The following is a 15,506-nucleotide window of genomic DNA, read 5'->3' on the forward strand; positions in this document are numbered from 1 at the left end:
AAATACAAACCAAAACCACAATGAGATACCACCTTACACCTGTCAGAATGACTAACCTTAACAACTCAGGCAACAAAGATGTTGGTGAGGATGTGGAGAAAGAGAATCTCTTATGCATTGTTGGTGGGAATGCAAGCTGGTGCAGCCACTCTGGAAAACAGTATGGAAGTTCCTCAAAAAACTCAAAATAGAAGTACCCTATGACCCAGCAATTGCACTACTAGGTATTTACCCAAGGGATACAGGTGTGCTGTTTCAAAGGGACACATGCACCCCCATGTATATAGCAGCACTATCAACAATAGCCAAAGTATGGGAAGAGCCCAAATGTCCATCGGTGGATGAATGGATAAAGAAGATGTGGTATATATATACAATGGGGTATTACTTGGCAATCAAAAAGAATGAAATCTTGCCATTTGCAACTATGTGGATGGAACTGGAGGGTATTATGCTAAGTGAAATTAGTCACAGAAAGACTAAAATCATATGACTTGACTCATATGAGGACTTTAAGAGACAAAATAGATGAACATAAGGGAAGGGAAACAAAAATAGAACAGGGAGGGGGCAAAACATAAGAGACTCATAAATATGGAGAACAAACTCTGGGTTACGGGAGGGGCATTTGGGAGGGGCGGTGGGCTAAATGGGTAAGGGCCACTAAGGAATCTACTCCTGAAATCATTGTTGCACTATATGCTAACTAATTTGGATGTAAATTTTAAGAAAATAATAAAATTACAAATTATTTTAAAAAGTTATACATGTTGATATTATATACAGGAACATTTCTCAGCTCTACATAGGTTCTAATAGTTTGCCTATAGATTATCTTTTTTTTCTCTTAGATAATCATATCATTTGCAAATAGTCCTAATTGTGCCGCTTTCTAATCCTTGTATCATTTGTTTACCTTTTTTTTTGTCTTTTTGCTTTAGTTAGAGACTCCAATACAATTAGAAAAACTATGACAAAAAAGTCATTCATTACTTCCTCCTGGTTTCCAACTGGATGGGTTTTTCTTCATTTATTTTTTTTTAATTCTAGTATAATTAACATGCAGTGCTACAATAGTCACACGTATAAAGTATAATTCAACAATTCTATACAGTACTCAGTGCTCATCAAGATAAATTTACTCATGATCTCCTTTATCAATTTCACCTATTGCACCACCCCACCTCACCGCTGTCAACCATCAGTTTTGTTCCCTATATTTCAGCATCTGTTTTTTGGTTTGTCTCTTTTTTTTCTTTGTTTTCTTTCTTAAACTCTACATATGGGTGAGTTTATATGGTATTTGTCTTCCCCTGACTGAGTTATTTCACTTAGCATTATACACTCTAGATCTATCCATGTTTTTTGCAAATGGCAAGATTTCATTCCTTTTTATGGCTGAGTAACATTCCACTCTGTGTGTGTGTGCGCGCGCGCGCACGCACACGCGCGCATGCATCACATCTTTATCCATTCATCTGTCAATGGATACTTGGGTTGCTTCTGTATCTTCACTATTGTAAATAATGCTGCAATAAATATAGGGGTGCATATACTTTCTCAAATTAGTGTTTTTGTATTCTTTGGGTAAATATGGGGTAGTGGATTTACTGGATGAGATGGTATTTCTATTTTCAATTTTGTGAGGAATCTCCATATGTTTTCCACATTGGCTGCACCAGTTTGCATTCCCACCAACACTAGTACATAAGGGTTCCTTTTTGTCCACATCCTCACTAACACTTGTTGCCTCTTGTGGTTTTTATTTTAGCCATTCTCACAGGTGTGAGGTGGTATCACATGGTGGTTTTGACTTGCATTTCCCTGATGATGAATGATGTTGAGCATCTTTTCATGTGTCTGTTGGCCATCTGTATGTCTTCTTTGGAGAAATGTCAGTCCTTGTCTTCTGCCCAATTTGATAAAATTATTCATTTTTTGTTGTTGAGTTGTATAAGTTGTGTATATATTTTAGATACAAGCCCGTTAACAGATGTCATTTCCAAATATCCTCTCCAGTTCAATAGGTTGTATTTTTGTTTTGATGAGGGTTTCCTTGGCTGTTCAAAAGCTTTTATTTTGATGTACTTCTAATAGTTTATTTTTGCTTTTGTTTCCTTTGCCTAAGGAAACATGTCTAGAAAAATGCTACTATGTCAAAGAAATAGCAAACTGCCTGTTTGCCCTCTTTTAGGACTTTTATGGTTTCAGGCTTCATATTTATTTCTTTAATCAATTTTGGGTTTATTTTTGTGTATGGTATAAGAAAGTGGTCCAGTTTCATTCTTTTGCATGTAGGTGTCCAGTTTTCCCAACACCATTTGTTCAAGAGATTGTCTTTTTCCCATTGCTTATTCTTGCTTCCTTTGTCATACATTAATTGACCATATAATCATGAAATTTATTTCTGGTTTTTCTATTCTGTTCCGTTGACCTATGTGTTTATTTTTGTGCCAGTACCATACTGTTTCAATTACTACAACTTTGTAGTCTATCTTAAAATCTGGGGTTGTGATACCTCCAGTTTCAAAATTGCTTTGGCTATCTGAGGTCTCTTGTGGTTCCATACAAATTTTAGTATTATTTCTTCTAGTTCTGTGAAAAATACTGTTTGCATACTGATAAGAGATTGCATTAAATCTGTAGATTATTTTGGATAATATAGACATTTTAACAATATTAATTCTTCTAATCCATGTGCATGGAATACCATTGCACGTGTTTGTGTCAGCTTCAATTTTCAAGTGAATGATTTTAAAGTTTCACCACTATGTATGGTACCTGGTCATGATTCTTTGATGAGATCCTTTATCAAATAAGAAAAGTTCCTTTCTCATCCTAGTTTACTCAAGTCTTAATTCAAATGGGTTTTAAATTTTAGCAATTGGTTTCTAATTATCTACCGAGACGGTATTTTGAGAGGCAGCATTAGGCAGAAGAGAAAACCAGTAAGTAATACATTCTAAAACGTAAATAAAATATAAATAAACCTAAAAATAAGTATGTAAAAATGTTCACAGTAGTGCCTTCTAGTTAGTAGGATTGTGGGTTTAGGTTTTGTTTTGTTTTCTTTGCTCCCGTTGTATATATTTTCCAAATTTCTACAATGACTACTTAGGTACAAATCCTGACTTTACCATCTACTAATTGCATTATCTTCAACCAGTTATTTATCCTGTCTGTGTCTCACATTCTTTCAGTTTCTTCACCTACATAATGATGCAGAGTGTGTGTGTGTGTGGGGGGGGTAATAGTATTTACAACAAAGGACTGTTCTGAAGATTAGACAAAGTAATATAAAGGGACGCCTGGGTGGCTCAGTTGGTTGGGTGACCAATTTCTGCTCAGGTTATGATCTTGCAGTCTGTGGGTTCTGGCCCTGCATTGGGCTCTGCACTGGTAGCTCAGAGCCTGGAGCCTGCTTCATATTCTCTCTCTCTCTCTCTCTCTCTCTCTCTCTCTCTCTCTCTTCCCCTCCCCCACTCATGCTCTTTCTCAAAAATAAATAAACATTAAAAAAATTTTAAGTAATATAAATAGCTTAGAATTGTACCTATAACATTGATGTTTTCAAAAAATGTTAGCTATTTCTATAATAAATTGAATGATGGGGAAAATGAGAACCTGTGTTATACTTTGTAGGAGTATTAGAAGGATAATAATATTAATAGCTAACATTTTTTGATCACCTCTTATGTTGCAAGCATTGGATTATGTGTCTTACATGCATTACCACATATAATTCTTAGAGCAACTCTACTACATACTACTATTAACACATTAAAAATATATAGAAATTGACAATTTAAATACAGAAACAGATCAATAGCTTTCCCATAGTCACAAAGCTAGGAAATAAGTGGCAAAGCTAGGCTTACAATTCAACAATTCAACAATTCAACACAGAATCTGTGTTCTTAACCATTACAATTTGTTTGATGATAATGATAATGACCAATAGAAGATTTGAAAGAAGGTGGAGGAGGACTAAGAAGCGGTAAGTAGAATAAGAAGAGAAAATAAAACAAAACAAAACAAAGCAAAAACCAGTATTAGTAATCTAGTAATAACGTGTTATGGTGTTTGCTCTTGCTGTTTTTAATATTATTTCTACTATTCTGGTGTTTTAATAAAAACAATAGACAACAAGTATTGAGCTCCTATTATCTATCTACCAACACTGTCTCATATAATATTCACAACACTGACATGAGGTAGTAGTATTTGGTTACACATGGAAAATTGAGGCACCCAGACAATAACTGATTAAGTGTAAAACAGATCATAAATATCAGAGACAGGATTTAAACCCAAATGTGTTTAAATCCATTGTCTCTGCTTTTCTACTATAATATGCTGTGCACCATTGATTTTGGACAGGATGAAGTTTCACTGAACCTAAAATCTCCAAGATGGCAAATAAAGCAGCAGCAAAGTCCTGGATTTTTGAAGTCCAATTCAGATATGTCATATACAAACGTGTGTGTGTGTGTGTGTGTGTGTGTGTGTGTGTGTGTGTGTGTCTGTTTAAGGTACATTATTGCTTATAATAATGTAACAAATCATTGTTTAAAAAAAACACTTTTTAAAAAATTTTTTTAATGTTTATTTATTTTTGAGACAATGTGAGAGACAGAGCACAAGCAGCTGAGGGGCAGACAGAGGGAGACACAGAATCTGCAGTGGGCTCCAGGCTCTGAGCTGTCAGCCCCGAGCCTGACGTGGGGCTGGAACTCACCGTGAGATCATGACCTGAGCCAAAGTCGGACGCTTAACTGACTAAGACACTCAGGCGCCCCAAAACACTTCTTTTTTTAAATCTTCCATTACATACCTCAGAGGACAATCATTTGGCACACCCAGACTAAGAAGGATTGATGAAATGAGAAAAATATCCCAAACAATAAATAGAATTGTTTTGCTGTTCCATATTGTTGCTAGAATGCAATTAATTTCTTTATGACTAAAGGCCTGAAACACTGCATTATATCCCATTTATTTGTGTAAAATTTCAAAGTAAATGATGAAAAGGAAATAATTTATTCTATATATGAAATACTGAGTTCATGAAACAATTCAAAGCAAGAAATTCAAGGAAAAGCATCTCATTGACTGCTTGCTGTTGGACATCAAAATATATTTTCTGGTACCAATACAGAAATATGTATCAAGAGTTTCAAAATATCCGTATCATTTGTCTATCAATCCCCCTCATAGGAATTTATTCTAAGTAAGCAAAATGAAATATGTGTAACATTTCATGCATGGAGATGTTCACTACAGTGTTATTTATAACAACAGATAATGGAAAATAATCTTTATGCCCAAGAGTAAGGAAATACTCCAATAGTAAAAAGCTATTGTACAGCCATGTCTACAAAGTTTTAGTGATAGAAAATTACTTGTGAAAATATTTAATTTCCTTAAAAGCAAAACATAAAAATGTGTATTTGGAAAAAAAGTTACTTATGCTTCAAAAATCAAAGTAGGAAATAAATAAGCCTAGAAGTAAATATGCCAAAAGTTAATGATTGCTTCTAGGTAGTATAAGATTGTGTATGTGTGTGTGCACTTTTTCTCTGCTTCTAATAATTGTCTGTATTTTCCATATTTACCATATTGAACATCAGCTACTTTAATCAAAAAGGGGAAAATTAATTCAAAGAGATAAAAAACAATATAAGGAAAGAATACAATTTAAAAGTCAAGACCTATCATTTTCCACTCTTATTGGCTGAATTTTACCGTAAGTATTTAAAAAGGAAGATTTGTTTTCACATCACACATGTGATGAATATCCACATAATATTTAATACAGGTTTTTCAGAGAGAAAATTACCTTTTAATAAAGGTATTATGATGTGTAGTTTTCATAGACTCTTACAAATGTACTATTTAACAACTACTTTGGAGGGTTAACATACCAGCCCTAGAAAACAGCACCATATGTTCCAAGCTTTTGTCATTTCTTACAAATGTCAGGGAAAATAACACAAAAGATAGATCCATTTGTACAGTATATTTGATGCCATAATTTTTAACATTCACTTAATGGACTCAGCCTTTGTGGCCTGATATTTCTTTTGCTTGCTAGCACCAAACCTTAAATAAAGTTCCTGACTAGATTACATTCATGCAGGTCTCATTTTAACGGAAATTAGAGAGATGGAAAAGATTGTAGGAAGAGGCATTATAAAAACAGACCTCACAAGTCAAACCTAATAGTAAAACCATTCTCTTTCATGTAGACAACCATGAAAACAAATATCCTGTGAGCTAGAGATATATATTGTATCTTTCCAGCAGATCTTTATGCCATCTTGAAACAGATTTCCATAACTATATAATGTGACTACAGTTGATGAAGCAATGGTGCAAAGAAACAGGCTAATAAAGCATCACACTCCAGGAAACCAGATAAACAAGTTCATGATTTCTAATTGTATCAAGGGTAGAACAGCACTGGATATGAAGATAGAAACCCAGAGAGTCAGAGTAAATATTGTTTCTTCCAACATTAAAAATAAGCATTCATAAAAACAGCACCAACTCTTTTATTACAATAATCCTTTAGAACACATTCACGTTACTTGCTTAACTGATAGATAAGAACGCAAAAGAAGCTGTATGACTTTAAAATATAGTATAAAAATTATAACACTCTCGAAGAGATAAGAACATACCTGTAAGCAACTAAAAGAGCAATGAACAAGAAACTGAAATTTATGAGCAATCTGTTAAAAAAACTATCTCAGGTAGCACAACATATGAAACACATTTTCCCTGTGTAGTCAACCCTCTCCCTACCCCTCCTCCTGACCACAGAAGCTAGGTAAGAATATTCTCTATACAGAGACTAAAGTGCAAGAAAATTGGGCTAAGAATGTAATGTGGCCCAATGTTAAAGAAACATAATAATTTCAGAGCTATCCATAAGTCTCTATTTAGTGAAGATACAATTAGGATAGAGGATTCTATTGTTTGAAAAGTAGTAAGTCTCATTTCTTAGGAGTTAGTGGATTCCTGGATGCAATATGCAAGCTGAAGGATGTGCATATGCTGTGCATAAAGAGGAAAACAGTAAATCCCTTTGGGAAATTAGAAATCCTGGCAGATTCCATCACTTCTAAGAAAATGTTTCCCTTCCTTCATAATGAATTGATTATATTTCCTCAGAATTATTGTTTGTTTTTCAGTGATGTACATTACAACCGTAAGTTGCTGATATGAGACAGAAACACCAACAGAAGAATGAGAGGTTGTGTGTCTACCTCATGGTAGCAGAGAGATCTTGATAGGGACCCAAACTTGGATTGCCAAGCCTTAGTCTTGTAGATGAAGCTAAAGATTCCTGCTGTGAGATGTACTCTCAAGACTCAGTTATACAGACTTGGAAAATGCATTTTGACAATTACTAATTATCATGTTGGAACAAGAAAATAATCCTGTCGCCAGATAAACCCCTGGTCAGGTAAAATATGGTAACCCTAAGGTGGATGAAGGGGAAAATATTGTTATTCTTACTATGAAAAGCTGAAAAGGAATTCTCTCATGGAAGAGTAAGTAAAACCAAACACAAAACTAGGAACTTAAGTATGTCCCTATCAGTGTAGGGTTTAATATTTTTTCCACTTGTCTTAACCATGTTTAGCCAACAACATACAGAACTCTCCCATCTATTTAATTCCTTCCAGTTAGTCCTTAAACTTCATTAAACATTATATACACCTGTCATTACATAGTCATGTGCCAGTCATGTTGTAGAGAATTAAGAGAATCGACAGCAGACTGAAAGGACTGTTCCTTCTACCCCTTTTCCACTGAAGTCAGCATGCCAGTGACATCCCTAAATTCCAGACACTGACCACTATCTGACATACGAATCTAATTGCAGTTGAGAAAAATGGAAAGGAGCAAGCAACCAGTTGAAAGAACAAACAGGATAGATTGACTTGGGAGGGGAAGTTAAACCAACCCTCCTTTTTTCCCAAGTATTCTAGAAAAAGATGACCCTGAAGGAAGAAGGAAGATATTAGGTTGTAGTGCTATGCTTTCATGTGCTTAAAAGAATTATGTCACTATATGTACAAAGTTTGTGCAGTGTTCCATGATTAGCTGCCTCAATACAATAGAATGATAAATGATTTCTTAGGATTAGATGTTTTTTCAAGGCATATACATTTAGTTTTATTTTCATCAATACTCTCTCACTCAAAATATTTGAACAGGATTGTAAAAAACATACACTGTTAGAAAATATAGATGAAGAAATTATGGTCAAATACAGATTAATATGATCAGAATGAAAGAAAAATTAGTACATAGAAACACAAGCAAAAAAGTTTTCAAGAATCATTACAGAGGGCTATAAAAATGGTTCTGAGTTTTCCAACAAAGAAGGGAAAATAGGAAAAGTTGCAAGAATCATATTAAAACATAAACACCTTCTGGGGTGCCTGGGTGGCTCAGTTGGTTAAGCATCCAACTCTTGGTTTCGGCTCAGGTCATGATCTCATGGTTCATGGGTTCAAGCCCTACATGGGGCTCTGTGCTAACGGCATGGAGCCTGTTTGGGATTCTGTCTCCCTCTCTCTCTTCCCCTCCCCTGCTTGTTCTCTATCTCTCCCTCTCTCAAAAATAAATAAATATACATTAAAAAAGTTTTTTAAAAAGATATAAACACATTCTTGTACAAGAGAAGAAAAGCTTTTTCTGAAACTGAGGCCTGTGAGAAATATCTCTTACAGATCTTTACAAAGAAGAAATAATATAGAGAACAGCACTCTATGATAAACATTATAGCAAGTCTCTTCCAGTGGTTCCTTAACCTTCAAGGAAACCCAGCACATCATGCTAATTCTTCAATCCATAAAGAACCCTTTTTGTTCCCATATAACCTATTTGTATTATTTAATAACCACCAGATAACAAGAATCAGCATATTATACTTATTTCTGTATATAGCTTAAAACTGTATCATTGCTATAGATATACAAGAATACATCCATAATTCAGTTATTATTTTGGTATTTCTAAAGTAAAGCAAAAGCATAATCTTCTTATGAACACCACAACGAAGATATCCAATATTTCCCTCACCTGTGATTCTTTCACGTTTTCAACAGTAAAGTTGAACCAGACTCGGAAGCGTGGATTACAGGTATCCGGCCTAATGAACAAGTCATACTCAAACTCAGAGACCTGGTCCACCCGTCCAAGGTTACCTGGTAATAAAAATTGAAACAACTGTGTTTTAATAGAAGTTCATGCAACTCAATAGCACATAAATTTAAATATTATGAGGTCTGAAAGCAACATTTGTCATCATTCAGTACTTGTAAGGTTCAGTATTCACAATCTACAAGGCTATCAATTCTGAATACAGCCCAGGATAAGAAGAACCTTCCAGCTAGTCCAGGCTGTGGTTCAAGCAGCTCTTCCAGTCCTTATCATCCAGCAGATCTATTTGTGTTACATAAGACATATTGTCATATTGGGATGTTCCATGGAACATGTGGCAAGCCCCAAAAAACCAAGTAAGAATCACAACCAAGCTTCAGTTTCCTATTTAGAAAAAAGGACAATAATAATTTATATATTTCATATTCAGCTTTATATAAATCACCTCTAGTATACTTGATCCTATTTAATTCTCACAACAATACTATACTGTTTGTACTACTTTGGGTAATTTCCAAACTTGTATCAGAACACGTTAAAGGTTGGGAATGCAAGCTGGTACAGCCACTCTGGAACACAGTATGGAGGTTCCTCAAAAAACTCGAAATAGAACTACCCTACGACCCAGAAATTGCACTACTAGGCATTTATCCAAGGGATACAAGTGTGCTGTTTTGAAGGGACACATGCACCCCCATGTTTATAGCAGCACTACCAACAATAGCCAAAGTATGGAAAGAGCCCAAATATCCATCTATAGATGAATGGATAAAGAAGATGTGGTATTTATATACAATGGAGTATTACTCGGCAATCAAAAAGAATGAAATCTTGCCATTTGCAACTATGTGGATGGAACTGGAGGATATTATGCTAAGTGAAATTAGTCAGTCAGAGAAAGACAAAAATCATATGACTTAACTCATATGAGGACCTTAAGAGATAAAACAAATGAACATAAAGGAAGGGAAACAAAAATAATATAAAAACAGGGAAGGGGGGACAAAACATAAGAGATTCATAAATATGGAGAACACAATGTGGGTTACGGGAGGGGATGTGGAAGGGGGGATAAGCTAAATGGGTAAGGGCCACTAAGGAATCTACTCCTGAAATCATTGTTGCACTATATGCTAACTAATTTGGATGTAAATTTAAAAAAATAAAAAATAAAACAAGTTAGAAAATTAAAAAAAAAACATTTAAAGGATATGTAGAGTAAGATTTTAAACAAAAATTATAAGTTGTTCCCCCATAAGTATAGTAACGGTAAATTCACAAACAGTCATAAAATTAATTTCCATTTTCTCCAATAACAGAACACTTATATCAAAAATGTAGGTTGCCAGAGGGGAGGTTGATGAGGGAGGGATGAAATAAATAAAGGTGATCAAGAATATATTTATCTTGCGGGGCTTGGGTGGCTCAGTCAGTTGAACATCCAACTCTTGATTTCGGCTCAGGTCATGACCGCAGGGTCATGGGATTGAGTCCTGCATCAGGCTGTGCACTGAGCATGGAGCCTGCTTAAGATTCACTCTCTTTCTGCCCCTATTCCCTGCTCTCTCTCTCTCTCTCTCTCTCAAGTTAAAAAAGTATATTTATCTTGATGAGCACTAATATATAGAATTGCTGAATCATTACACTGAACACAAAAAACTAATATAACACTGTATGTTAATTATACTTCAATTAAAAAAAAAGAAAAAGAGAAAACGTATAAGCTTAGGTGTGACTTCCATTCATTATGTCTCTTCTCTTTGACTTCCATTCTAATGAGCAATGAATTGTCCATAAATTTCACAGTGGGATGGGATAAAAAATAAAAGCAAAGAATCTGGTGAATTCCCAAACCAGATAATCAACAGCTGAAGAAAAGTAAACATGACTATAGACAGCAATAAGGAAATTAAGAAATGAGTATTGTATTGCACCTGAAGAGGACAGCAATATCCCACCTTAAAATAAGCTCTAGTGTGTCTTTCTCCAAAAGAATACTCAGAATTAAACTTTAACCTTAATACCACAGTTTTTAATTAATTCTTTTACTAGTTCTACTGGCACATTACTTATTTTACTGAGCACCAGTTGTGTTGTCACAGATGGCACACCAGCCTTGGAATCAGCAGATCTGAATTCTAGCTTAATCGACTGTCCAACAATAGGTAAATTACTTACCTTCTATAGGCTTCATCTACTAAATGAGAATATTGAGTTACCTAACCTTGAAGGTTCCTTTCAGCTGTACCATTCTTTGGCTGCCTGGATCTAGGATTAATCAGGCAGCGATCCCAGATAATAAGAAAATCCTCCCCTCAAAACCTTATCAATTAACCTTAGGGTAATTTTCTCTGCTCTCATTAAAATTTGGCCTGAGAATCCAGACTTAGTCCTCCTTTCACAACCAAAACAATCAGTTGCCTCCAATTAAGAATACATATATGGAAAACAAAACAAAACAAAACATGCACTGATAAGAAAGAACAAACATTAAATAAAACCAAAAACTTTTATTTTAATTTTTGTAGTTTTAATTGTCTTCAGAATTCCCAAGGAGATTCCTCAGTTAAATTGTTATTTCAACTATTATCATCCAAAAATATATACTAAACCCTATGTTGTAGGGGGCAGAATACTTATTACATGATTGCATTGAACTTGCAATCAGAAGATCTAGGCTCAAGTTTTAGCTCTGCCACTTACTAAATGAACTTGGAAAATTTAGTTAACTTGTTCCAACCACTGTTTTCTCAACTATAAAGTAAGGGTTATATTAATAGAAAAACGAATATTTACCTCTTGGTAATTAACATGAATATTAATTTTCAATTGAAAACATTTTCTGAACATTTCTACATACCACATACTGTCCAAAATGCTAGGTGTACTAACCCATTTAATTCTCACAACAACACCTGTGAGGTAAAAACCATTACTATCCTCATTTTACATATGAGAACAGCAAGGGACAAAGATATAAAATAACTTACCCAAAGTTATATAGCATGTAAGTAAGTAAGAGTCAGAGCTGGGATTTGAATTCCAGCAAAATGACTCTAATCACTGGACTAACCATTTCTCTACATAACATAGATGATTGGAAGAATACAGAGATAATATAAATTGAAAGCACGTTATAAGTTATAATGCTTAAAAAATTACTAACCTTAAAAAACAAAAAGTGAAAAAGAAACACTGTTTTTTGCCCTTTAAAAATCCCTGGTTGAAAAAATAAACATTAATGTAAACAAATTTCAACATTCAACAGAAAATCTGTTTTAATTCTATAACACTATAAATGAGTTTTCATAAATAATAACATGTCATAAAATTGCTGCCACATATGGTTTCTAATAACAAGACACCATTTGTGTCTAAAACCATACAGTTTCAAAATGATTTGACACCCTTTATATTATTAAAGTATCACCATGACCCCATGATGAGTAATTGAAACTTGGACATGTTTAGTGCTTTGTTAAGTTCATGCTTTAAAGCACTAGGGCAAGACCTGGAAATAAAGACTTCTGACTCCATTGTTCTGTCCTTGTAATATACCATAGCCACAGTCAACATATTTATCCATCTGCTGAATTAGTTATTCATTCAAAAAGTATCATGTTATGTTTGTAAAATAGAACAGCTGGTAAATCAAACATATAGTCTTTGCTTTCACTAAGTTTACAGTCTCAAATAATAATCATATAGTTTTTGATCTTCTGTAACTATTCCGTTGACTATTTTCACCAATATCTTCTCTGTGTATTTCATAAACAATTCTTTCCTCATGTTACCTGTAATATTTCAACAAAGTGTCAGTTTTTGACCTTCTGAACATGTCTATTTGTAAATAAACTGACAATGCCTCTAAATCATCTGGTTCCCTTCCACTTACATGAAAGGCAAGAAAATATAGCAAACAAAATTTCAAATATATACATACATTTTTTTAAGTAGGCTTCACACCCAGTACAGAGCCCAGCACAGGACTTGAATTCAACTCATGACCTTGAGATCATGATCTGAGCTGAGATCAAGAGTCAGACACTTAACTGACTGAGACACACATCCACCCCTAAAATGTAGATTTTAAATGCAAGGATGTCAGTAAATATGTTAAATACAAATGGACTAAATATGACAAATGAAGACAAAGATTTTTATTCTGGATGAAAAAATTAACTATATATTGCCTATAAAGACAACATTACATTTAAGAGCACAGGAAGACTAAATAGTAAAAGAGAAAAAAAAATTATACCAGGAAAGCATTCTGAAAAAGAAATCTAACGTAGCTATGTTTATATCAGACAAGGTAGGCTTTAAATCAAGAAATATTACTGTAAATTGCTCATGATGAAAACAAAACAAAAAACAGGGTAATTCCATCAAGAAGATATAAAAATCTTAGAGAAATGTACCTCTATTAATGAATCTCCAAAATACATAGGTAAAATTTGACAAAACAGAAGATAGAGACAAATTTAGAATTACAGTGAGAAATTTCAACATACCAAAAGCACAAGCAGAGAAAAACCAAGAAAATATTCAGAAATAATTAAGATAATTTGAAAATATAATTTAAAAGGCTACCTCATTTTAATATGAAACACTTGATATTTATAGAACTATATGTGTGTATATGTATTCCTTTCAAATGAACACAGTACATTTATCAAAATTGATCATTTTCTGGTTCATAAAGCAAGTCTCAACAAATTTCAAAGGAATTTATATGATATACATATGTACTCTTATCACAGTTATAGTATTTTAAACTAAATTATAATAATACATAACAAACAATATTTGTTATAACTACAGCCATTCAAAAATAGAAACACATATATAGGCAAATACATCTGATAATCAATTATCTAAGCTTCCATTATAAAAAGTTTAAAAAAGAGCAATACTTTAAAACCAAAAAAAGTATAAGAAGGGAATAATAAAGAAAAGATTGGAAAATCAAAGAAATTTTTAAATGTACTCTGCAGAAAATTTTAAATGTTACAAGTTGATTTTTGAAAAATACTTTTAATACTAACACACTCCAGCATTGCTCAACTAGGAAAAATAAAGAGAAAGAAAACACATATTATTAAAATGATAATTAAAAGCAAATATTACTGCATATCCTTTATACATCAAACAAGCAAAAGAAAAAAGCAACAAATACAAAGTGAACTATTTATGCCAATACACTGGAAAAATACATGAAATGCATAATTTCTTATAAAAAAACTTACAAAAAATCATCAACCCAAATAATCATATTAACAAAATAAAAACACAATCATGTTTACCAATACAAGCAGAAAAAGTATTTGATAAAAAAAACAACATCTTTGGCTCAGCTATGTTGGAGTAATGGTTAAGAGATTAGGTCCACTGAAAAGAATTAAAGCAGATAAAATATATGAAACAACTGATTTCAGTATTAGAAAATAATCAACATTACACACCTATCCCTGAGAAAAGAGACATTGACAAGATGAGCTAACTTTCTACCAGGAAAAAATTTTCCAACTATGGCAGGAAACCAGATCCCAATCTCACTAAAGAAATCCTATGAACCGAGTATACAAAAATCTAATTTGAGGCTGTTGAAGCAGGTGAAATTTGTGAAGCAGGTCAGCAAACAGGAGGAAACTATACATGGTGGTGGTGATGAGTAGGTAACCCAGAAAACTCTGAGATAATTTCCTATAAGTCTACAGCTCAGAGCCAGGCAGCACATGCACACAATGAAACCACATCCATTTTATCAAAGAGAACATACTACAGTGTTGAAAGAAAAACAGATATACTAGAGATGTAACTATGCTGGGTAGTAGAGTATTGGGAGCCTAGTACAGCAAGAATTGAAAAACCTTTGACCCCACAGGCAGAAGACCCAGTTGAGATACCAGAAGAGGTCCACCTTAGCAATAAGAACCATGTTCTAAGGGAGAACTATTCTATATTTTGCTAATAAAATGGACAACCAAGCCCTGATAACATCTCCATAGGAGATAAAGTTTGGGCCAAGTGAGAAGAGTTTGGAAATACCTATGGCTTCCACCAGATCTGCATCAATGAAATTTAAACCAGGCATACGTAAATTTAAGGTAATCAGCCTTGAAGTAATACATAAATGAACTACCTTCTACAATGAACACTAATACACTCAAAAAGATAACAGAATCCACTCTCTAAAATATATCTTCCATTGTACAATCAAAAGTTACTAGACATTCAAAGATACATATTGCCCATAATCAAAAGGATGGAGGGAAACAACTAATATAAACCCACACTGAGATTAGTTGTACTATTTAGCAAAA

General features: G+C 33.8%; 1 protein-coding gene across 9 annotated transcripts in view; it reads right to left on the reverse strand.

The window, feature by feature from the left end:
- The window catches only part of LOC101099137 (AGBL carboxypeptidase 4), a 1,457,496-nt gene that overhangs the window by 1,168,099 nt on the left and 273,891 nt on the right, over window positions 1–15,506 (reverse strand). For 8 of the 9 annotated variants that reach the window (XM_023258671.2, XM_023258674.2, XM_023258670.2 and 5 more), the window contains exon 3: window positions 9,100–9,224. The exons of the other annotated variant lie outside the window; for it this stretch is intronic. In XM_023258671.2, the coding sequence (XP_023114439.1) occupies window positions 9,100–9,224 (125 nt within the window). The remainder of the gene's footprint in view (window positions 1–9,099; window positions 9,225–15,506) is intronic. 9 annotated transcript variants of the gene reach the window in all.

The sequence above is a fragment of the Felis catus genome, chromosome C1 (genome assembly GCF_018350175.1).
Source record: "Felis catus isolate Fca126 chromosome C1, F.catus_Fca126_mat1.0, whole genome shotgun sequence".
NCBI classification, from domain to species: domain Eukaryota; kingdom Metazoa; phylum Chordata; class Mammalia; order Carnivora; family Felidae; genus Felis; species Felis catus.